This window comes from Dicentrarchus labrax, unplaced genomic scaffold (genome assembly GCF_905237075.1).
Source record: "Dicentrarchus labrax unplaced genomic scaffold, dlabrax2021, whole genome shotgun sequence".
Taxonomy (NCBI): Eukaryota; Metazoa; Chordata; class Actinopteri; family Moronidae; genus Dicentrarchus; species Dicentrarchus labrax.
In genome coordinates this window covers 10,862,685-10,887,937 of record NW_026136714.1, presented here as the reverse complement: position 1 = coordinate 10,887,937, position 25,253 = coordinate 10,862,685, and the positions used below count along the sequence as shown (strand labels likewise).

The window sequence follows — 25,253 nt, the reverse complement described above, 5'->3', positions numbered from 1 at the left end:
CAATAAAAATCCTCCCTGTAAATAACACATTGAAAAACAAAAAAACAAAGTGTGTTTTTGGTTCCTTACCCCGAGACCCACCTGATCTCACAAGCCTGTCCAGCCTCTCCATGGAGGGGGAGGGCACCCTGGACCTGGGGCTGCCCGGCATGGAGCACTCGGAGCCGGCATCAAAAGAGTCCTCATGGTTTAGCATCAGCAGCTCTCTGACACACTTGTGGCAGACGCTGTGCTGGCATGGCAGGATCAGCGGGTGGGTGAAGAGCTCCTTACAGATGGGGCAGATCAGCTCCCTCTCGATGTTCTTGATCGGGACCTGGTGACGGAGGCATGGTTACTGAAAACCGCCACACAGACACTCAATAAAACTGCATTTTTAGGATTTTTTGCATGAGGCAGCCACCACAGCTGCTGTCATCCTTTAAAAAACTCAAACTCAAAACAAGAGATGAGAGAGGAACAGAAGGCATCACAGATCAGCCTGAAACAAGCTTGACAACTTCAGCGTTTGGAGGCAAGGATACAGCTGTCTTTGATTCTTGAAACAATAACCTATTATTAGAGCATTTTAGATGCAGCTAAAACAGGCCCATTGTCTGCACTTTAAGCTGTGAAAGCTACCTTTTGCTGTGTCACTGAGGTGGGAAATGTGGCCTTGCAGGTGGGTAGATTCAAGAGCAGATGCATTTTATTGACCCTACCCCAAAACACACATTTAACTTTACTTTGAAAATCACCCATAGAGTCACAACAACAGCCAGCCACGCTGTCTGTACCATGTTTCTGTCACATTACATAAGACAGGATTAAGCCAGGCTAAATATAGACAAACAGTAAAATACAGGACTTCCAGCTGCTCACGTTTTTACCGTTTAAAAAGACGAGCAGAAACCAAAAACCGCCCCCCACCCCCACTTCCACCATGTTTAGGGACTGATTAGTTCATTTATTTCAGGTGGTGTCACACAAACCAAGCCAAGTCTGTAACATATCCATTAAAGAGAAAACGCCTGTGCACGTGTAAAGACAAAAGACAATACCCTGACCGATTAGAGGAAGTTTACACAGAAAAAAAAAAAAGAAAACAATGCTTCCCAAAAAAGTGTGCTCGAAGTTTCACACAAGACAAAACAGCAACTCAACAACGAGTCGAAGCAGTAACTCAATGAATGGACACACACTGGCGGCGGTACACAGCTCATACGAACAGGACTTTCTCTTTACATGCACACAGCAGAGGAGCTACAGGCTGGTGAACAATGACGAGTCGAGAAGCGTTTTAACATCTCCCCCATAAAACCCTCTCTCTCTCTCTCGCCTTCTTCTCCCACTTACCGCAATTGTGCTGCTACGTCTCATCTCTGCAGACATGGTCAGGGAGGGAAATTAAATAATAATAAAAAGCCTTGAGTTAAGGTAAAACATAAAAACACCGTATCCGGCGTTTCTTGAATGTTTTTGTTTTGCTTAAAGTTCTTCGGACGCGGGGTGGAAGATGCCGACAGCGACGAGCTGAGTGAATTTAAATAGAGTGAAGCTGCTGAAGGGAGGGAGGGAGGGAGGAAGGGAGGCAGCGCTGCCGGTGAATCAGCAGCCAATTCACTGCAGCAGCGAGAGCAGGCGGAGGGAGAGACAACAGGGGGTGGAGAGAGAGAGAGAGAGAGAGAGAAAGAGACAGGGGGAGGGACGGAGGGGGAGTGTGTGTGTGTGTGGGGGGGGGTAGGTAGGATAGCCATAGGAACTACTGCTGCCTTCATGTGCACCTCGTAAACTTTATTGAAGTCATCAATGCAACTTCCAGTCAGCACTGTCCTGCCTGCACTATATTCCTTATTTCAACCACAGTACCGCATATACGGGGGGGGGTAGATAGTCCTGGATTCAAAATCGTACTTAAGTCAATGTAAATATGCTTTAAGTACCAAAACAAATAATAATGCAGAATGGCCCTTTAATGCTGATTCTGGAAACCATGGGGCTTATTTCATACTTGATATACTGCTGGGATAGCTTAATCTATAATGCAATTATTGTTATTATTATTAGTTTCAGGGGTGCAGATGATGTAGACGCCTGTTACAGTCTCTCACTGGGAATTTAATTATTTTATATATTTGCTGGCACTGTTTTCATTGATAATCAATATTATTATTATTATTATTAGTTTATTAAATTTGTATTAATAATATGAATCTCTATCTCTCTAAGTAACTGTTAATAAATGTAGCCTATAGTGGAGTAAAAAGTACAATATTTGCCTCCGAAATGAAGTATAAAGTAGCATAAAGTGGAAATACTCAAGTAAAGTACAAGTAACTCAGGGTCCAAAGTACAGGGAATTTGTGAAATTTTGGAAGTGCTTTTTTTGCCGTGCAATTCTATTTTTCTATATCTTCATCATCGTGGATTATGTGTAAACTTGGGTTTACTATTGGTGAAAGATTTGTGCATGAGGATGATTCATCACTAATTCCCTTTATTAAAAATACTGCTATTCTTGCCAATACCACTGAAGTCTGGCTGCACAATATCATTAAATTTAGATCAGAAAATAAACTTTTCCTAGTCCCAGTCAGTCAGTGTGTTGAATGACCATTATTAATTTGTAGTCAGTATACTGTTGGTCATAGTCAGTCCACTCCCACACTACAGTAGGAAAAGTGAGCTCCCCTGAAAGCCATGGTATAGTTCACACACTGATTACGTACAGTTAAGTAGTATAGTAGTATTAAGTACAGTATTTGATTAAATGTACTAAGCTATAGTCCACTTTGCCTGTGTGTAAGATAAAATAGCTTTATTGTACTTAGGTACAGTGGGATTTGAGCTAAATGCTAATGTGAGAATGTTAACATCAGAATCTGTTTTATTGGCCAAGTATGTGAACGCATACAAGGAATCTGACTCTGGTTATAAGTTGCTCTCAGTGTTACACACAGACGTTTACTAGATAGAAATACAGCTAAAAACAAGGACAACAAAGCTGAAATACAAAGATAGCTCAAAATAAACACAGAATTATTATTTATGCACAACTGGGTGAGTATAAATAGTAACAACACATTTTGAGCCAGTCCAGTCCGATTAGTAAATGCTCAGATATTTCACTGAATAAGTGAAAACATTGACCTGCTGTTGACACAGTGATTACGATTTATCCTCTGAGGACCACGAATATATGTAGCAAAGAGATATTTTACTCTGAACCACGAATGTCAACCTGCTGGTGGCGCTAGAGGTAAAGTCAGGGGACCAAAGTCAGTAAGAATCATCCTCATGAATCTTTGTACAAAATTTCATTGCAGTCCATCAAATAGTTGTTTAGACCCAACCAGTACTGCTAGTGCCACACTGCTAGCATGACTCAGAACTTGAAAGTATCATGAAGCATGAGTGTAAAAAACTCACAAATAAGTGAAGAGACAAAGATTTTGCTATAAAAATGAAATAAGAGATGGGAATGGAAGTGTTTTGTGTTTGCAGACAGCAGTGTTACAATTATTGCACTTGTATGTGCACTTGTGTATTTTATGATGCAAAGACAGAAGTGAAGGAGGTCGACAGTGGGATTGATTTACTGTCCATTAGTCGGTTCGGTCTGCTGAGAACAGTGGGGATTGAACAGTCTTTATGTATCTATATCCGTACTTAAAATCTAAATTTAAAACAAGTTCCACACCCTTTCTTGTGAAACATTTATATGAAATATGATAGACCATTAAGTTTACAGTGTCTCCTGACTGACTGTGGGCTACTGAATTCAGTCCTCAGAAGGCTTCTATACTTTATAAAAGGGACTTGTGTAAGCTATCATTCCTATTCAGTTTACAGTCTCTACTAATGTCAGGGTCCCTCCCATTATTCCAGGAGATTTATGATCTGTTAATTGCTTGCCGCAGCGGGTTTACAGTTCATTTTATTGCACATTGGGCCCTCTAGGAGGTCAGCCTAACAACGTCTTGGTCAAAGAACAAAACGGACCATATAACAGCTTTCGGGAGGGAGCTGTAATTTCTTTAGGAAGAAACAGCGCAGGATGAAGTAGATGAAATGTTTTCCTTCGTCCTCTGGCCAAAGTGCATGTGCACGGTCACTGATGACACTGCAGATATTTACTTTTCCAACAGCATCTGTTAGCAGCAATCCATACAGGCAGTTTCAGCTCCACAGGATCAGTTTCACAGGAGGTAACAGAGGTTTCTAATATCTATTTTCTGTCACAGTTTTTCAGCAGTTCATTATGTTGGTGCAGCCTGTAGGGACCTAGAGGACCCTGGGGAGGCAGAATTCAGGGGAGAGGATATGTGCTAAACATCCAAATGGTTGCATCATTTTAAAAGCATGTGATCTACTCCCAATCTCAGACCGAAAGGTTTCTTAAATTTTCATCACATATTCACCTACATGTGGATTTTCCGGACATGCAACAAAACATTATAAAGGGGAACTATGAAAATGAACATATATTTAATGCTTATATGATATTTAGTGCATTTCCATGGACTGTGTAACCCTGGACCAAATCCAATGAATATATTTTACTATTTCACACAGCTGTTAGAAGCCTTTAGTCTCACATTATATTCACTATATTCACCTTTTATAATGCTGGACTGTGTGATCAAAAAGGATACTGAAGGGCACACACTGTCTGTACAGTCTCTTGTTGTACCATAAGTACATAAAGAGACCCAACAACCTATCACAATAGTACTACTCTTATATATACACTGTGTTTATTCTCTTTGATCTGACACTACAGAGACAAGAGTTCACCCTGTTGCTCATTGTGCCAGACAGGCCTGATTAAAATTTAAAATATCACTGAATTCAGCAACTGGCCACTGAGTCAGTCGCCTTTACGGTTATTTTTATCCGACACACAAAACACATACACGCACAGCTTGCATGCATGGATGGGTGTCAGAGATTGTGTGAGCAGAAGAGATTCATTTCAACACATTTTGTCAGCCTGAAAAGGGTGAGATGGGTAAAGACCCTCCCTCCTCCCTATGCAGACACATACACACCCCAGTAACCCGGTGCTCCGTCTCACCACACACAGCTGCTGCCAAGTGTCCCACATATTGACAGGAGTCTGTGATATGCCTGCAGCCCTATCCAACCATTACACTCAGCGACTGATGCTTCTAATTAAACTCTTTATGTTCTGGGTTTTCTTTTTTCTAAGAATAGAAGAGAAGCCTATGCCTTAAAGCCAGGAAGCCTTGACACAGAATAGATTACAATGAAATACAATAGAGAATGCACGGGTTTGTATAGGTTATTGTATATCTTAATACCTCAGATCGTCTTACAGTATAGAGTTATGGTGGTATATCACTGCTTATAGCAAAGCTGGTTCAAATATAAAAGATTATATAGCCATATTTTTTAACTGCATTTGGCATTAATATGATTAGAGTAGTAGAGACACACATGACATATTTTACAGGAATACAACAGTATATAATAGATTAACATTAGCTACATATAAAAGGTCACTAGAATGGAAATGAGCAGGTTTAGTATTAATATGATTAGAACAGCAGGTACACACCTGAAATCGTGTTACAGAAATAGGTTTGGGTCTGGTGAATCAGAACATAGAGACTAATATTAGAATATATCTAATTTATAATTTTAGAGTAAGCTAGTATGAATAAAGAGTTTTTGCACTAATATGATTAAAATAGAGTAGACTAGAATAGATTAGGTAGTGGTCTGGGTTTGTCAGCATCTCTCTCCAATCCCCCCGGCAGCCCTGCAGGCCGGCCCGGTGCTGGCTGGCTCGGTGCTGGCTGGCTGGCTGCTGCTGTCGGTGCACGTTGACAGACAGATCGCGGCTGTCAGAAGGACCGTAAATCATCCGGATGAGACTCACCTCGCCCCGCTCGATCCGCTCCACGATGCTGGCGAACTCCGTCATGTCCTCAGAGTCCGACATGGCTACAGATGGTGATGGATGTACAGTAGATAGACCGGCCAGCAGCAAAGATGGGGATATTAAAATGTAGAAAAACACACACACACAAACACACACACACACACACACAAACAAGCAGCTGCGGCTTAAAGGAACAGGATCAAACGCTCCGCAGCTTCACGGGGGAGGCGAGATAGCATCAAGAGAGAAGAGCCGCTCCTCAGACCTCCATCATCATCCTCCCACCCTCTCCCTCTCTCTCTCTGTGCAGGGAGTCTACAGTACATGCGCCGGCTGCAAGAAAGCCAATTTTCTTCTTTTAGTTTGCCTCATCTTGGAGGGAAAACCCCGCCCTCGTCTCTCTCCATACTGTACCATCTCCCTCCTCTCTCTCCCTCTCTCTACATCATCCCCTCAGCGGCGATGTCTCGACTCACAGAGCTCTTTGTATCCTCCTGCTCTGTCATTAATCAACCCGTTTTTTTATTATTATTATTATCCATCAGTCACTAGCAATAATCATATAATAATCTGAGTCTGAAGATTAAAAGGAGGGGGCGAGGATGGGGGTCGTAAATCTCTCAGCGTTCAGTGAAGTTGGGCATTTACGCATGGCCGGCGGCGCGCTCTTGTGTGCGTATGTTGCTTTATAAGGGCTGATTTCTGCTCACAGCGACCCAAATATGTGACTGCGGCTCTTTTGGGTCTCATAGTGGTTTTGGTTTCTGTCACTGAAGGGTTTTTTTTTTTTTTTTTGCCCCCCTCCCCAACGCCTCCTGTTCGTGTCAGATTCAAATAAGAGACCCGTTTCACGCATGAGCCGGAATGTGAGGCGACTGTGTGGGGCCGGATTAAGTTCGTGTTTTTAATTTTTCTGGCAATGCCACTTGTTCCGCGTCACCAGATGGCCTCACGGCTTCATGCAGACATATTCCACCCCATTGAGCATGTGGAGGGGTGGAAGGAGGGGGGGCAAGCGGGCAGACTGCCCTGACGGGGCAAACGGTGCATGACAAAACTAATAACTCATCCACTAACTGACCACTGTTTCCAAAAAAAAAAAAAAAAAAAAAGAAAAAAAACCACAGAGATAATCACTGTTTACTGCAACAGAGCAACGTGGTGTCATTTGGGAAAAGATGTTCTCTTTAAGATGAGGTGGAAAATCTTAAAATGCAAATTATTCCCTTGAAATTAGGATTAAAATTAACAACATTTCACTTTCTAATAGGACATTGGTTGTAAAAGGTGCCACACTTGAGCCATGAGTTGTAACACAAGGCTTTAAATGTTTCACTAATGCTTTATAGATCAGCTTTAAGCCATCATTAAGAACAATGTGGGTTGCCAGGTTGTGGACAGCACTATGAGTCTGCATGCTGTGAGGCTTTGAGCGAAACTCTAATCCAGGCTCACAATGCCAATGCTAACACGCTGATGTTCACCATGTTCACCATCTTCGTGTGGAGCGTCAGCACTTAACGCAGAAGTACAGGCAAGGCAGTATGAACCAAATGTTGGACAAATCTAAAGTTTAAGGGAAAAAAATTAAGGGATTACCAAGGTTACAGTTCAGCCGGAGGGAAACATGAATGTCGGCATTGAATTTCATAGCAACCCATCCGATAGTTGAGAAATGTCACTCCAAAACCAAAATAGTGTTACCTGTGGTGGCACTACTGGAGGAAAAGTAAGGACATCACCAAAGTCATTTGTACCAAAGTTCATGAACAATAAACATGTTAACTTAAAACTGATCTACAAGCATTAAAAGATGAACTATTAACTGTTTATAAAAGGCATTAGTTACAACTTATAAACCATGTATAAAGGGAGCCTCATTACAAAGATGTACCAATTATGCTCACTGGTCAAGTGCAGCATCTTCAGTCTAGTGACCATTTCAAGAGACTCTCGGGGCAAAGATGACTCCAGTGCATCCAGTTCATGTTATCTGAGAGGACATTCGATTGCGCCATAGAAAGCCACATAACTGAGCCACACTGCTCTCTGCTAGACCGAATAATCAATAAAACGCATCGATTAGTGTGTTTTACTAAGTAGGATTGATTCAAGTTAAATAACTACAGAGAAAGCCACTGTTGCATAAGCACATATAAGGTCACCCTAAGGGCCTGCAGATCATTAAACATGAGTCATTCATATCACATGATTCAAAGCAGTAAACATGCTGTATTTGTATACTTGTGTGGTAGCAACAGCTCGGCTCCATAAACATCAAAACAACAGAGTATGGAAGATCAAGTTCTCTTCTTTCTTGGGTTTGCCTGTGCATGACAAATAAAAGGAACTCATCAAAGTCTACCAAACCAGATTTTAACTTCGCTTTTTACGTTTTCTTCCACTCCAATATAAGGTTACACGTCTCACAGAGAAGTCTGCTGCCACACAGGTATACGTTGTCTGTTGAACAGGAGGACCACACCCAAACTACAGCTGGCTGTCAAGGGAGCATCTCCAGACAATTTGAATCTGGGTTGGGCTGTATACACCGGGGAGGAAAATACATTTCCTTTTTTTCTTAACTGCTTCCTCAATTTGAAGAATCATTAAATGTGTGATCAAGCGCTGTTTTAATTTTTCATCACCCTCTACATCCAGATTGGATATTTAAGTGCATCTAGGCCACATTTGTCTGGATTGAATTACGTTATCACTGCCAACAGTGAAGTCTCTGACTGTGCTATGCAACTCCCAGGTGGGACTCTATATGTGTGTTTGCATGTGTGCCCTGTATCCAGTGAAGCGCCCCTGCCCAAGGCTTTTAATTGTGCCTTAGTCACTGACCTAGCAAAGAACAGGAAAAAAAAACATCAGACTGTGTTACTCTGGAGTTACAACTGATCCACGATGCAGAAAATGAAAGGCTATTAAGAGAAACGCTGACCAGTTGTTATCTTTGATGTTAAAAATAAAGCGAGAACAGTTCTGAGTCATTTGGCCACACAGAGAGTACTGTAAAAGGAAACAAGGACTTGGTCTTTTATAGAGAAACTCAGCTATTGGAGGTAATGATATGATACCCAAATGAGAAAGAAAAAGAAGAAGAAAAATGACTTTCGCCTTTAGCTACTCACATCTTGAATGGGAGCGGGAGAGTAAAACCACACTCAAGCTGGAAAGACATTGAGACATAACGCACACTTATTGGAATAAAAAGCACCCCCTATTTGACCCAGGACAGACATGTTAGAGATGGATGTAGTATCTCATTCCCAACTAGTGGTAACAATGTCTGCTTCTGCTTCTGGTCCGATTAGTTATCAAAACTCAAAACTAATGAGTGAACAGCAGCTGTAAATTCCAGTTGGGTAGTAATGGTGCCAGAGACTGATCTGGATCTTATGGGTCAATGAGGTTATCTTTCTTTTTTCCATCACACCAGTGTCATTACACGTTTGGATGCAATGTGTGAACAGACTGAGATCTGATTGTCTCAAAATGGTGGCTGTCAGTGGCTCTCTTCTTGTCCACAGTTCACAATTCAATAACTACTGGCTATTAAACATTACATTTTATAAAGATGTTAATGTTACCCAGAGGTTGGACTACATGGAGCGTGAGGATTTTTGGTCCCCTTTGATTATTTTTAGCAGCACACCTAATAAATGTGGAAAGGCCGTGGATCTGGATTAAGATTATGGTTTTGGTTGTGACGCTTTCTTGAGAGATTTTGCTGACCTCATTAACTTTTGTTGAGCAACACCATCAGGCCACTATTTATCCCAAAACTTTGGTTCATGACAAACAATTAATGGTTTGATTTCTTGCAATTTTGCTTCGGATCTTGATTGTCCCTTGATGATAAATCTTAATGTTTTTGGTGACTCAATGACCTTTCCTTCTAGGGCCACCACCAGGACACATCATCCATTTATAACAAGATTCATCAGGACCAGTTTGTTAACTGAGAACGTTTGTGATCCCCAGAGGTAAACCTTCTCTTAGCACCCCCTTTAGGACGAAATGTCAACTTTCCACAAGACATCACAAACTAATAAGTGCACTGCCGTTACATTTTATGAGCACGTTCATGCTCCAGAGGGGGTAAAATGCTTTCGAGTTTAACGACCACGCAGCCTTTCGACTTTAAGTCTTGATACCCAAAGCAATCCTGAGGTCACACGCTCAAAACAGTGAAACTAATCCAATTGTAAAAGTTAGTACGTGTTTTTATTCACCATAAATACAGTATGCACCGCCAAGCTAGAATCAACATTACTGTCCTCAAGTTCAAAGCTGAAGTACTATAATACATCACATATCAACATTTGCATATCCAATTCCTCTAACCGTCTCACTGATGTGGCTGTAAACATTTTTTTTCATCTTGAGCACTTGCACAGTTGAAGTCACATATTTATAGACATTTACATATTTATCTACACTCAATATTTCTACAAAGCATAGAAAAAATAAATTCCATTACATTTATTGTTACATTATTTATTATTACAGTATGTATATTAGTTGACGACAGGGCAAGGGTTCAACATTGACTGCGTTTGACATTTTGGCCGCATCTCATAAGACAGTCTCTTTCACATCCGAACGCAGCTTTCACTGCAGCCGTCTTAGAAGCAAAGCCTTGTCCCTCTCTTTTCATGCTGTGGGACTGAGAGCATCGACTGCAGCGTGATGTGGCAAAAAAAAAGGAGACGTAATGTAACAACTGCTATGGTGCAGCCTTCGCCCCGCAGTAAGTGGCAGATGCATCCATCCAATCCTTCACCCTTTTTTAAAGTCGAGTAAGCATTTATGGGTTCTGTCTTAATGAATTCTTCCCCTCTTTTCTGGAAATACATTATTGACCAGACATGAAGGGACAAAGCCAGATTCTGGTAAAACGACCTCTACCGGTAGGCTTATGTTTGATCGGATAAGTGAACTCTACAAAGATGAGAGGGAGGAAAAATTGTTTACAGAGCAGGAGTGCCACCCTGAATGTTTACAAGGACTTAGGATACACCTTTCCTCCTTCCCCCTTCAAGAAAACGCTTATATCCTGTGCCTTTATTGATTGAAACAGCCAAGCTAAGCCCAATTAAAGCATGCTGTACACGTGGAGAGCATTCAGAGAGCCGTGACACAGAACAATGCTTATGTGAGGCACATTTCAGAGTCAAGTTAGAGCATTTTTACTATGTGACTTGGCCTACGTATGCTAAGGACAGAACCCAGTCAATGGAGGTTGTATAAGTAGTAAAAGTCACTTCAGAAGATGCATGGGAAACTATTTCAATGCAATTTACTTCAGACATCTCATGACTAAGAAACAACAAAGGTTGATACCAGAAATACTATATGATGAATAATACAAGCTCATCTTGTTGAGCTTGTATTATCACATGATTTGTGTGTGTGAGGCTCAATTCAGCAGCAGCAATGAAAGTCATAGCTGACATATCTTTTCTAAAAGGTGAAATTATTAAAAAATATTTCACAAAATGTTCTCAGAAAAGGAATCGACAAGATCAGCAAGAGTAACTGTAGCAAAGCTCATCGTCTTAGGCGAATAGTAAGAAAACTATACAGCAATATAGGATGTGGTAGGCTAAAAAGCAACGTTTTTTGCACCAAACAAGGGTATATAACACTGAGAGTTTGGGTTCAAAGAGGAGATTCCAGCCTCCGACAGTTTATGTTTAATAATGGATGGGTCAAATTATTTATTTATTCACCTCTCCTCCCCGCTTCTCTCCTTTCCTCTGTCTGCCTGCTCTGCTTTCCAAGTCTGAAAATGAGGGCAACTTGGCGGGAAAGGGGCGGTGAGGCCAGGTACAGCTCCATTTTAGATGGCGGGAAGGAAAACCACAGAGGGGATATTTCTTTTATATACTCACAGCAGACTCCCACAGGCAACGTGTTGCAGACAGGCCACTGTATTTCTGACTTGCTGTGATATTGTCTCCTCCTCCCTAGTCATAACAGGGAGCAGGTGTTTGCCGGGACAGCGATCTTATACTGAAAGGGTGTGGCTTCAGCAGGGGGGAATGTTGCTTGCTGGGAGTCAAGAGCATTGATGTGATGAGAAGGCAAGAGGTTGAGCACAACTCAGAATTTCAGTACCTCTGTGTCACCATGTCAAGTTTTTATAAGGGTTTAAAACTAGAAATGTGTAATGTGTAGCTTAGCTCAAGGGCAGGAAGTCTGGAAGGTGGCGTGTATGAGCTGCAGTGGCTATTAATACCTGTGAGCATCTGTGCAGACAATGTGTAGCACTTCCAGTGAGAGAGTCCAGTGGTGCAAACCTTGGTCAAGTTTTGTTGGAGGTCAATGTTTTAGGACTCAATGGGAAGCGACTAGCAGGTTGGATAATAGTCGTTTCCGCAACCTGACTCTCGGTGGCACACACCGCTCATGTGCATTGTTCTTTGTTTGCTGTTCTGAAAATAAGCTAATAACCAGTGCCGTTCAAAAGAATACATTTCCCCAAGTCTCTTCTTCCTCCTATTGATTATAAACTGGCTGGTGCCTTGCAGGGGTAAGGAAGCTAGTGAGGGATGGGAGCTCAGATCAGTTCAAGGTTCAGGAGTCGGGGGGGATGTCGGGATGGGATCTTCTGCTAAAATTGACAGCTACAACCTTGAAGGGAAGCAGGGATTTTCTCCCTCTTACCAAATTATCTATCTTTTTTTCTGTTGGCCTCAGGAAGAATGTGAACTATAAATTAGATTTTCTGTGATCTGCAATGATAAGGCCTGTAGCTAAACTGATTTTTTTTTTAAAAATCCTCTTTCTAGGATAAATAACTCCTAGATTTGCCCCTTAAGGTGGTTTTTAGCAGTTCTATTATCTTTTAAATCTCTCTTGATCACTGACAAAAAAAACCAAAAAAGCCTGCAGTGGTGAAACTGAAGTGAGTTGAAGTGAGAGACACGGGAGAGTTTACCTGCCAGGCCAGTACCACCTTTGGGACTGGGGAGCTTGAGGCTTTGAAGAGGTTCAAGAGCAACGCACCGATGGAGATGTTAGGAGGGAGAAGCAAAAACTACTATACAGGGAGGATAGTGTCTCTGGAGTGGTTTTAGTCTGAGAATGTAGGGATGTTAATCTAAAGGAAACATATGACTTTGTTCCCCCTCAAATTTACCACTGGGCCTATACTATTCAACAATAGAAAAGCATTCATAGTAGTATCACATACAATTAGATCAACTCACTCAAAAACCTTCAACTACTGAAGCCGGCAGTTACTCCAGAACAATTTAAACAGACAGTTTAGATGTTCCCTAAGCCCTCCTCAGGGTTCCCTCTCAGACTGCGAATAATATTTACTTTGAGGAAGTTTCTTATATCCATGTGAAGTGAACCAGTAGCGTTCATCCTTGGCTAGAAGGCTTACAGCTGATTGTGTTGTTGACTATGATGATGAGGCTAAGGAGCAGGAAGCTTCAAAAACTTCAGTGCAAAGGCACCTGGAATTTCTTCAAGTCTCCAGTGACTTAAATTTGACTTTCTGGCACATAATTTTAACCCACAAAACACAATGCACATTATTATTTACTATCGTCTACTAATAAAAAGGCAGCAAAAAAAAGGTGTGGCGTATATTGCTCAACAGAAAGGTCGCTTTAGATGGACTTAAAATGAGCTCCCCGGAGTTACTAGTGTGTAACCGGAGAAAAACCTTCCTGATTCCTGAAATGAGGAGGCCTCTCAGACGAGGGGCCAAACATCTTCAAGACACACAGCAAAAAGTCCAGTTGCCTTTCGACTGACTACTGTAGGATGTTCCTGATTACCGAACCTGTTCAGAGACAGAGCCGTGGATCATCCTTCTGTCAATGCTGTCTGCTGCAGCTGCCGGTGCTGTCCCTCCATGTCTGCTGCAGCTGCTGGAGGTGCTGAAAGGCTCTCTGGGTGATGTTAAGAGCTGGGTGGACCTTCCTCAGACTGGGCTCTCCGATCAGAGACAGACCGCACAGCCCTAAGTAGGCATGGAGAGGGTCTGGTGGACAGGGAATGGAGAGAAATGGGGGCACAGTGAGGGATGAAAAGGAGGGGGAAAAAAGGGAGAAACTGGGTCAGAGATGGTTAACGTGTATCACAGCAGAAGCACCTGTGTGTGACAGGTCTGTAGGCATGATCAGAGATAAGACGATGATGGTGTTTGTCACCTCACTCTCCATTACTCAATAAATAAAACAATAACCTAATTTCATATAAAATCACCATTGTGCAGAAGCATTGTTTTTGTTGTGCTGCTCCTTTAAGAAGATATAAATTATGCACATAGGTTGGCCCCATGACCCTTTCCCTCCCCTGGGACCAAAGTAAAAGCTCCACAGGCCAGTAAATGGAGCGGTAATTGAATTATAATGAAATGACAGATCATTGGACACAGACATCAGAATCAATCAAAGCACCATTAGCTGCATCAATCAGGATTCAGAGGGCTCAGACTTAAGGCTGCACAGAATACATCTGAATTAGTCCGATGTTTGAGGCGAGATTTGATTTAAAAAGGATATTTTTCTATTTAGATTTATATCACAAACTGTGATGTATGGCAATTGGATACAAAATGACACACGAGGCACGTTTGTGTTTTGGACTGCAGCTAGTTCAATACAATTAATTTGGACAACAGAAATTTGCAGAACATTAACAAGGTAAGTCGGTAAATAACAATATTGAATTATCATTCCGATAGAGCGGCGTGATGACCCAGTGCGCTCATATAACAGACATGTTTCCAAACTTAAACTGGACAATTATAGTTCATGTTTGTAATGCTACTGATACTTATAATGTAATCTGCCATTTTTTCTTTAATCCTGCAATAACTGATTTTGTAGCCACTCTGGGTCAGTTAAGGCAACACTGACATTCATTTCAAGTTATTAGGGTGAACTTGGAAGCAAACAGTTGCTTTACACATCGAGCAATTAAGGAACAACATTATCATTCATCTGGACAAATGTAAGTGATCTCTTATTAGAATGTTTTGGCTGAAAACAACAGCAGCAGCCAAAAAAACTACTCTATTACAGCAGCAAGAGTGACTGTTAAACAATGAGCTGAAAGTCACCATAAAGCAGAGGGGAGCTGCACATTCAGGTGCTAATCATCAGTTAATTCATCACTATTAGTTTAGTTAATTTCCATAGTTCTTCCGTTTGATATAAAAATATCAATTATAATCACTTTAAAGCATTCCCTCCACCTCCAATATGTATCATGAGCACATGAAATCTACAATTGTTGGATGATTTCAAGCAATTTAGTCACAATGACTGTTGGGGTTATAAAAGGAAGAGATACTTGGATACAGCAAGGCCTTGGCTTTGCTAATTTCTTGGCGGTTCTGGCTAATTCCGTCATGCAAGGAGCTCCGCTGTGCTCTTCAGCAGGCTGCGGCCTGCCAGAACAGAGACGTAAGTTGTGCACGCGGCATTGGTTGCTAATCATAATGCCCCAATCTAAGAATGGATTTTCACCATAGAAACCTTTCAAACAAATTAATACATGACTCTTTACAAGAGCAACATTAACAGCTAATTCTTATAGTATTCTGTGGTCCATCAGTTGAGCATCTGTTCAGCCATTTTTATAGCCATGAAGTCAGACAATCAAAATAGCTGTGGATCTGTTTCTTAGGTTCATGTCAACAGATGCTTTTATTGAAATTTTAAACCACCCTGTCTCTACACGATACCAACTGTTCCCAACATGAAAACTGATGCTGATGACCTAAACTCTTTCTTAAAGAGCAACTGTGGACAGAAACACATTGTGTCAAATGTTTAAAGTATATTTGGACCAGATCTGCTTGACAAATACAAACCACCCTCTTTTGTTCTATGTCATTGTTGCCTCCTATCTTCCCAGACCAGCTCCTGGACATCAGTAGCCGAGCATGACAGCACTGTTCAAGTAATGCAAAGTCCAATGCTATCAGCACCCATACTGCAAAAGAGTCCCTTTTATTTCCTAAAACTCTCTTTTGTTCAGAAATATTTAAGAGGTTTTGTCAATACAGCATCTGTTTTGCCGCATTGTTTCTTGCAGCCTATCTTCCCTGCCTTGTTCCTGTAACGTGAGGAGCTCGATCTCCTGTGTCCTGAGGCTACCAACGAACAATCGCCTCATCAATTACACATTACAAGGGCCAGTGAGACACACACGCACACAAGCATGTGCACCATTGAAGGTTAGGGTTACAAGAGCTTTTCCATTGAACTCAAGTAAAAACTGCCAACCACAACTCCACCCTGACCTCTCTGCACCTGTGGAGGGCAGGGTGGAAACTGTTCAGCCGAAAGTCAGATAGAGGGGAAAAGAAATTGCTTAGTTTCATCATCTTTTTGTCCTTGAGATCTTTGAAGCTACTGATAAATAAACAGCAACAATAAGATGAACAGCAACCTCTACATAGTCTATTTGAGCTCTGTTCGTTTCCACCACATGGCCATTAAACACGCCATTCAACCCCACTCCACCTCTCCACTCCTGTGGCTTTTACAGCAATATAAAAAAGGTACATGGGATTTGCGTCACTTTGACAGAAATCTGCCTGCGGATACAAAAAAACCCCCAGAAAAACTCAAGACCAATATAAACAACCACAGCAGTCTTCTGTAATTAGCTTTCAGGTCGTGTCTTTTAGTCATCCCACACGCCACTTCTAACAGTCAGATCATTTACCTGGATGGCTGTCCGGCCATTTGGCGAATCCCCCCACCAGCCGGTCCTGCGTGGAGAGGATGAAGCTCCTGTTCTTCTCAAAGTTTGTATACTGAAACACGTCTAACAGCTGGGACAGGAGAGAGGGTACGAGGGGAGGAGTGGGGGAGAAAAGGAGAGGAACGAGGGAAGAAGCTTTATCATTTGGGAACAAATATAAAAACTAAACATATATATCTAATATAAATTAAATTATTTTCAACCAGTTGTAAAGTTTAAAACACATTTTCAGAAGAGAGAGTGAAACAAGGCTCGTATCATTGCATTTCATTCCACAAAGGTCACTGAAATTAATGATCAAACACTTGCTATTCTCTTTCTATACAGGAGCCTCGATGTTTGCCATATTCAGATATATTGTCTGAGTGTGTGCATTTATCCCAGTGTCCTACTTTTGACCCAGAAATTCACAGTTTTCATACATTGTGTTTGCTTGTGTGTGTGTGTGTGTGTGTGTGTGTGTGTGTGTATGTATATATCCCTGGCTTACTCATAGCTGATCCACAGTTTTTTGGATCATTTGTATGCATGTATGTACCTCTGGCACAGTCATGACCCAAATGCTGAATAGTTTGCTCACTTTTTTTTTGGGGGGATTAAGTCAGTTGTTCAGGCAGTTCGAGTACATACAGTATTATTTTTAAAAAGGCACTCTTCAAAACTTCTGTTTTATCTTCTTCCATTGCAAACTTAAATGCTTAAATGCACTAAACATGTAAATGCACGCAGGACTGTGACTGTTACACCCGTCTGTACCTCTAGCGTAGCTCCCACCCAAAAGGAGTAGCATGTGTCTACAGGTTTGTTAGGGCGCCCGTGGAAGCCGGTCTGCTGCCTCATGATACACCAGCGTCGGATCCTGTCCAGCTCCCGCTGACTCAGCGCCTCCTCCAGTCGACCCATCAGACACAGCGAGGCTATGGCGCAGTACGTCCAGCCACCTGGACACACAGACAGGAGTGTGCGACACACACACACACACACACACACCACACACACACACACACACACACACACACACACACACACACACACACACACACACACACACACACACACACACACACACACACACACACACACACACACGAAGTAGATATGAGCAACTCATAACACACATGAATTAAATGAGACTACTAATTTCTGACAATATATTCAAATTGAAAAGCAGTTTCCGTGGTTTCACGCAGACATGTTTTAATGACTGACAACTAGATGATTACAGGACACTGCAGTAAAAACAGAGGGTGTGTCTGCGTGTGGGCCTATTTACTGCCAAATATTTGATTAGCATGCTGCTACTCTCACTTTCCACCTTTTCTTGGAAGTTATCACAATGTGGCGCTACCTTATGTTTCGTATGAATACACAGAAATGTGTGCGAGGAAAACGGCTGCATTTTTATACTTCTCTGTACAATAATGTAAGACTTTTGAGTGGAATAAAGATTCTTTAGCCAGGGACTGACTGCAGATCGTCTTTACAGCTAGAGTCATACAAACATGAGTGTGTGCACTGATTGATGACAGGCTGTTATCAGTATAGCCACAAGTAGCAGCTATTCATCACCTTCTACAACCCAACTGTCAACTGCTTTCTTTATCACTATGCCTTTAACTCCTCTCTAAATATTCCCACCATCCCTGGCCGCTTATCTGTGTTTGTGTGTGCTCATGTATGAGGGGAGAAAACAAAGAAGAGGTGGGGTGAAGTGTGTGGGTCAGGTGTGTAAATCTGACGATGTGTTACACTCGCCTCCAATCAACCATGTCGAGCTCGCTATCTTCTGGAGGCACGGGAAGATCAGAGGGGATAAATATTAATCTGGATCAAACACAACTGTGGGCAACCCAACAGCACTGACTCTTAACAGTAGGTTGGGGCCAAAAGAAGAAGAAATACTGGAAATATAGAGAAAGCAGTAAGATAAAAGCCAAATGCTGAAAACGTAAACCATAGGAGAAAGTTAATTTCTTCCCCTGGCACCCAGCTTCTGTAATACCAAGTGTCACATATTGAACTACACAGAGGCTCAAACACAGTTATCTCCAAAAACAGTGCAAGAGTCTTAGCACATTTAAAGCACACAGTGTGGGAGGTCTCGGTGCTGAACAAACACATATACTTCAAGGGTGGATGGGTAATGGGGGATCTACTGTATATCTCTACTGATGTGTAATCAGCCCTCAGACAGATGAATGAAAGCCTGTAATCATAGAAGTTGAATTTATCGCAAGGGAAATTACCAAGACAAACTAGGATCTGCCCCTTCAAGCAGTTTTAATTCTATAGATTCAACAGGAAATGCTACCTTTACCGTGTCAAAAAGGCAACTACAGATATGTCCCAAGCAGTGCTTTGAAGTGTGTGTGTGTGTGTGTGTGTGTGTGTGTGTGTGTGTGTGTGTGTGGGAGGAAGGCTTTTGTGTCAGAATAATAAGGTTTAATTTGCATGAGGGAGGGATTAATTAGGACAATGCATCTACAGAGATTTTATTGGCTAATCCTTTAAACCAGTTACTCCCATCAGCCACTTTCATGCCCTCTACCACGACACTGCCAACACACCCACACACGTTTTGATCTAATATGAAAATCTAAATTATGTTCATAAATCAGACTTAAATCTGGGTTGTGTAAGTGTGTACATTTTTACTCTTCTTCTCTGACCTACGCAACCATCCCCTTGATGTGCATTCGGCTTTCAAACTCACATTTCTGTTATCTATACCCTGTAAGTATGAACCATTAAAGGAAGATCGCACTCACCATGTGACTCTCGTCCAGCTCCCTGGCCAAACCCATTGTCGTAGGACTGTGTAGAGAACAAAGAAAAAGCAATTACAGGCATTATTTCATCTGGCAAGAAAGGCTAACGAAAGAGATAAATGTAAAAAGAAACTGCATTCATTTATTCATCCTGAACCCATCTCAGGCCCAGGCCCTTTCCTGTATATCATCTCCTGATATCCTCTACCCTGCCTTTCCTGCTTCTCTCTACTGTCACTATCCAAAATAAAGCCAAATGCCCAAACAAAAAAAAAAGCCCATTTGTGAGTCATAATTTAAAACTGAATGGAAAGATGTCACCACAAACACCAACATTCCCTCACAGCGGTTTTAACCGACTTTGTAGACTACAGATCAGTTCAAATGAGATGCGTCACAACATATTTCCAACCTTTGAGCTTCAGTCATTTAAGTACAATAAATGTTACACGAGAGCTGGTAATAGTCCCAAATGGGGTTTACCTGTATTTCAGCCTAAACCAGCTAAACCAGCTTTTAATGGAACAGAGCAGCTAAAAATGAGCATCCTCTAAGACCCCGTTTTGAGATTACACTTGGAGACATGGTTATATCCGTTCACTGAAACTTTGAAAAGTTTCGAAGCAACACGACTACCTATTATAGGCAGTGGTTCCTACAAAAATACACAAGTTCAACAGCAGATGGCTGTCACTTGGGAAAATCTAACAAGGTTGAGTCCTTGTCTGCTTGTGTGTCTGGTCTGATCAAACCATAACAATATGGTTAGTAAATGGAAACCTGGCGCCATCCGCATGCAAGTGAAACGTCAGCGTGGCTGGTAAACTTGTCTACTGTTCCAGGGCTTTTCCATACAAAACCACCTATCATCTGGTGTTTTTGTTTTAGTTTCTGTATACTTATATTCACCAACAACTAACTTGCGTTGCCAAAGATGTTTTTTGGAATCCAGCCACCAACATGTGGCAAGTGGATAAATATACTTTTCAGACATGATTTACAGTTATCTGTTAACTTATTAACACAGCTTTTCCTCTCCCTTTCTAGTGTGCGTGTGTGTGCGTGTGTGTGCGAGACACACCCTGCGCACAATGAAGAAATTATGTAATGAAACACTCTTGTGTTAAATGTCAGACTTAAAATAAGCTGAAGTTGAAGAGATGAATGGGACAATCTCTGTGCTCTGGGGACTTGAGTTGTACAAGAGACGGAGATGCCGAGGGAAGACAATACCTCACACAGACCACTTTGATGTGTCGACCCCACATCACAACTACTGAGGCTAAACTAAGGGTTGAGTAACATCTGACAAAAATATCACTCAAGTGCCACATCATAAACTTGGAACATGTTGTTTTTCCTCCTGGTGGGGTGGAAAAAAACTCAACTTTAAGACCATGATGCACTGCTCAACCGCCCCCATTTATTATAAATGAAGTATTTCTAGGCAGACTGCCACCTACTGAAGGTGGGTGGCCTATTCTCCCCATTCAAGTGTAGAGGCACTGCTTTGAATGGTGCACAAACAGAGGATGTACCATTAAGGGGGTGGGTCTGTCGGTCCGGAATATAGGTCTCATTATATTCATTCATAAGAGGCGCAGTAAAAACTTCATATACACCCCACAGTCTAACGTCTCAGTCTACATTTTTAACATCTACTCACCAAACTTCCTCTGATGTACTCAATGGCCTTTTGGATGTCCATGCCTGACCAGTCATCCAGCATGTAACAGATACTGGCTGCACAGTAGATAAACCGTATGTCATTTTCACTTCCTTCTGGCACTGCGTAGAAACTGGAAGGACACATGGACACGGAAAGCCACAAAGACGAGAGAGTTCACATGACCTCAGGTGTATATGAGTCAGAGTGAAAGTGCCAGTGCAAATTTAGATGTGTGTGTGCATGTGTGTGTGCGTGTGTGTGCGTGTGTGTGCGTGTGCGTACTGACCTGCCATCCTCCAGCTGCAGTGCTCTGAGACCAGCCAGACAGGCCTGTTTATTAACCCGGCTCAGGTCGTCTCCCAGGATTAGAAGTGAGCACAGCCCAGTGTAGGTCATGGCTACATGGCCACTGTCATATGGATGGAGCACGCCTGGTCCCTGAAGAAAAGATCAAAATGAGATATTATTCAATACAACTGCAGTGGAATGACCAAAAAAAACCAAGAGATTAAAGCAGTTATTAAAACAAACAACTAGAGGGGGAAAAACTGTTTAAAAGCAATAACAGGCCCAGACAGATCAAGTACTTAGCCATCCACAGACAGCTAAAAAATACCTTTTTGGGGAAATGACTCCGGTTGGCAATGTCGTTACATCCACAACTATGTCTCCACGGGGATAGAGAAGTAATGCCAAATGTGAAAAATACATCTATCACAATGGCTTGATATTACAGCTGCTGGGGTGATGCTAATTAAACTGGAAATGGCCCAGACACCCTGATGTGAGAGAACGGATCGGTGCAATGATTGAACTGGCTTAATAATCCAAACATTTTGAGAAGGATTAACGCAAAAGGGAAATTAGAGAAAATACGAGATCAGAGCGATGAATACCCCAAAAATATATCTTTAGACTAAAGCAAGGGGAGGGGATGCTTTACAGACAAGACACAGTTTGGTAAAAATACCTTAGTGCTGTAAGGAATTCCAATATGTGATGATCCTCGAAACCCACAGCGACTTAGGTTAGATTCTGGAAGAGAATAACAGGGGGAAGGGCAGATAGAGATTAAGAAACACTCTGCATTAGGTATTGGTAACCATTAAGAGAAACTAGAACGAGAAAGCACTACCCTGGTCTCATTCTTGGTAATGACCTTCAGTAAGGTGCAGCAAAGATGCTCAACTAACTAAAAAAAAAAAAAAGTGTACTGCTGCCATCTACTGGCCATAGTAAAAACCATTAAATATAGCACACAATGAACCCAACATTATGCTACAGAGACACTTAGAACATATAACAACCATACAATATTGTCACACACATCTCCATTGCTGACTGATTTGACTAACAGGCTTATTGTACAGTGTGATCATGTTGCACTCAATGACAGGCAGTCATATGGTCTCTTATTCTTGAGTTTGTGCTTTTAAAATGTATTCAATGCAACCAGAAAAGGTCTCAAACATTATATATTTTCAGCACACTAATGTTCATTTTGTTAAATGGCACTTACAACTACATCAGGGATGGTTGTCTTCTAGCAGATGCAGACACACATTTCAGACCCATACAGATGAATTCATTCAGCACATTTGCACTCAATTGGACAGCAGCAACACACCCATCAATGACTGTAAACTCTTAAAAGCTTCAAACAAAAAATGTTTTTTTCATACTAATGATACCTTAGGATATCTCAAGTGCCTCTCAAGCTGTATTTTGACATGTAACGACAAGAAACCAGCCAGACACCAAACATATGGCAGCAGGAAAGAAATGAGACCAATCAAGCGTGGCTTTCCCGACATGATTTTTGTTGATGTCATGAATAATTAAATAACTGGGCATCTAAACAGATGGTACAGAGTGGCTTGTAAGGGACACAAAACAACAAGCCATTAAATATTTAGAGTCCGACTCTTCCTGAGGAACAGAGGTACAGTCAGAACAGGTTAGGTGAGGAGGAGGCCAATATCTGTTTAAAAAAAATAACATAAATATTTCACAGAGTTTTTAAGTTTGACAACTCTGAAGTGGTCAAACTTGACAAGATTTTCCTGAAATGTATGCTCTAAGAAAAACACATATTGGTAGTAACCTAAACTTGCCCTGAACCCCTCATCCAGCAGTGCCCTAGTTGCCCTCCCTCTCTCCCACCCTGATGTAACCACAGACCATCATACACACACACACACATTCGACAACATTAATAGAATAATTTAACTTAAGTGTTTCAGCTTCTGTCATTTCCAAGTGAAAGATTATGTTTTTCTTGATGTGAGCATTCACACACCACCACCCACCCCACTTTAACTCCCTGCCCTGGTAATTAGAAACCTTGTATGTCAGAGTGTGAGCATGAGCCTGAGTCCTGCATCTTTTCTTTCAGTTATTTTTGGGGCTTTTATTGCCTTTATTAGATAGGAGTACCTAAAGAGAGACGGGAAAGTATGTAGAGGAGGGGACGACTCACAGCAAGGGCTGCAGGTGGGAACCGAACCCGGACCGTTGCAGTACGAACTCAGCCTTCATTCACTCTACCAGGTGAGCTACCAGGGTGCCGCATCCTGCACCTTTTCTAAGCCAGCCTCTGTACTTCTAAAAGTATGATCTCATACACTGCTTCTTTCTTCTGTCTTTTCAGAAATACTGGGAGTTCCTGTCCATAGACTCTGAAAGAATCTAAAATCCTATATTAACTATAGCTATATTAACAAAGACAAAATAATGATTGCTTTGTTTGATCGATAAAGCTCCCACGGGGCTTTAGCAGCTCTACTTTTTGACTCAGGGGGATCGTGTTATTAAAGTTGTTACAGATATAAGTCGTAGTGCAGCAGTTAACACCAGTGAAATCTGACATACATGTTCTTACACAGGCTATTTGTTCAGTAAGGCACTGTACTGTACATACTGTAGTATAGTATTTTATTATAACACCTGTTTGTCTGAAGCCCCGTGCATCAGAGGTGATTCATTCAACTTACTCATGAAGCAGTTATTTGCTTTGACAACAAACGTTTGATTTCACTGTTAACCTTTGTTATATAATTATATTTAGCAATTAATAGTTGTACTTCAAACCTGTTTTTTTTTTTATATATATATAATTAACTGTTTAAACTAATCATATTTACAGCCAGGTGTGGAAAAAGTGAGACGATATGAGACTTACGATCCTCTGTAGGCAGAACCTGTAATGAGTAGATCCACTCAATCATTACATTTCTATCAATCACATCCAGAGCATCCAGCACATCGAGACCAGACAGGGCAAAAAAGATGATAGTTAACCTGGAAAGAAGGCAGATAGACACATTATTCATTTTAAACCAATCTAATATTAATAGACTGAAAGACACACAAGGCACTCTGTGGCAGTGAAGTTACATTAGATGATAAAACCCAACTCAAAACCATATTTTAACAACTCCTGATCAGTCTTAAGTTAGTTAGAGCTAGCTGCTGGTTCTCCATCCAACTAGAGACACAGTAGTTGTTGACAAATGAACAACTTTACAGTCCATTTTACATGAAGTTCACTTTGATTATTCTTATACTGTAACCTACTAACATTGACTAATACGTTCCACAAGGCGTCGTGCCTCGTTGTAGCGCCAGTTTCCCGTTTTACAACAACCAATCTGTCACAACTTCACAACCCTTCACTGCTGAGGCTAGCCAGCACGCTAAGCTAAGTAGCACTAGCTTCCATTCAAAACGGTTGAGCCCCAGTTAGCTTGGATGCTAGTCAAGGCTTTCCAACAAAACATGAATCAGAGAAACACTTTTCAGTCCAGTTAACGTACCTGGTCGTTTCCAGCGAGGCGTATCTCTCAGGCAGCACCTGAAGTGTCCTCTGGAAGAATCGTACATGTCGATCCCTTAAAAAGTCTATTTGGTCAAATTCTTCAAACTGGCTCTCCTCTTCCGCCATCTTTGCATCCGCACCTATGAGGAATCTTTTCCGGTACTATTGTTTTTCAAAATAAAAGCTTACACTACAGCGCAATGTATAGGCGCCATTTATAGTTTGTTTATAGGCACAGTGAAGCTCTGTTGAAAACACAACCCGTACATATTATACAGATTGTCTCTTTGGATGTGACTTTTGGTAAATGTATTGATGTTCCTCAATAAATATTGTTAGAAAGCTGTGAATATAATTTATACT

General features: G+C 41.5%; 2 protein-coding genes across 7 annotated transcripts in view; both read right to left on the bottom strand.

The window, feature by feature from the left end:
• The window catches only part of trim36 (tripartite motif containing 36), a 37,158-nt gene extending 30,914 nt beyond the window's left edge, over window positions 1–6,244 (bottom strand). The window contains exons 1-2 of one of the 6 annotated variants that reach the window (XM_051422055.1): window positions 5,885–6,244; window positions 70–316 (exon numbers count right to left, since the gene is read on the bottom strand). In XM_051422055.1, coding sequence (XP_051278015.1) covers window positions 70–316; window positions 5,885–5,947 — 310 coding nt within the window. In that variant the 5' untranslated portion in view covers window positions 5,948–6,244. Of the gene's footprint in view, window positions 1–69; window positions 317–1,335; window positions 1,571–5,884 lie in introns of those variants that run through there. The other 5 variants (XM_051422056.1, XM_051422058.1, XM_051422059.1 and 2 more) reach the window with 5 other exon arrangements.
• Window positions 6,245–10,098: 3,854 nt separating this feature from the next.
• Window positions 10,099–25,045, bottom strand: pggt1b (protein geranylgeranyltransferase type I, beta subunit). The gene is made up of 9 exons (XM_051422469.1): window positions 24,889–25,045; window positions 24,255–24,373; window positions 22,044–22,108; window positions 21,360–21,511; window positions 21,071–21,203; window positions 19,405–19,450; window positions 17,393–17,577; window positions 16,598–16,706; window positions 10,099–13,898 (listed from the first exon to the last, which is right to left on the bottom strand). Exons 1-9 carry the CDS (start codon window positions 25,014–25,016, stop codon window positions 13,732–13,734), a joined length of 1,104 nt encoding a protein of 367 aa, XP_051278429.1. The 5' UTR covers window positions 25,017–25,045; the 3' UTR covers window positions 10,099–13,731.
• Between the last annotated feature and the right edge of the window lie 208 nt (window positions 25,046–25,253).

Bases quoted from the DNA above. Each gene is read 5' to 3' on its own strand.
- pggt1b (XM_051422469.1), bottom strand. From the start codon at position 25,016: ATGGCGGAAGAGGAGAGCCAGTTTGAAGAATTTGACCAAATAGACTTT. The intron at 21,512-22,043 runs GTATTTTTACCA...TCTTTTCTTCAG, and splicing joins GAATTCCTTACAGCACTAAG to GGACCAGGCGTGCTCCATCC. The intron at 13,899-16,597 runs GTAAATGATCTG...CCTGTCCACCAG, and splicing joins ATGGCCGGACAGCCATCCAG to ACCCTCTCCATGCCTACTTA.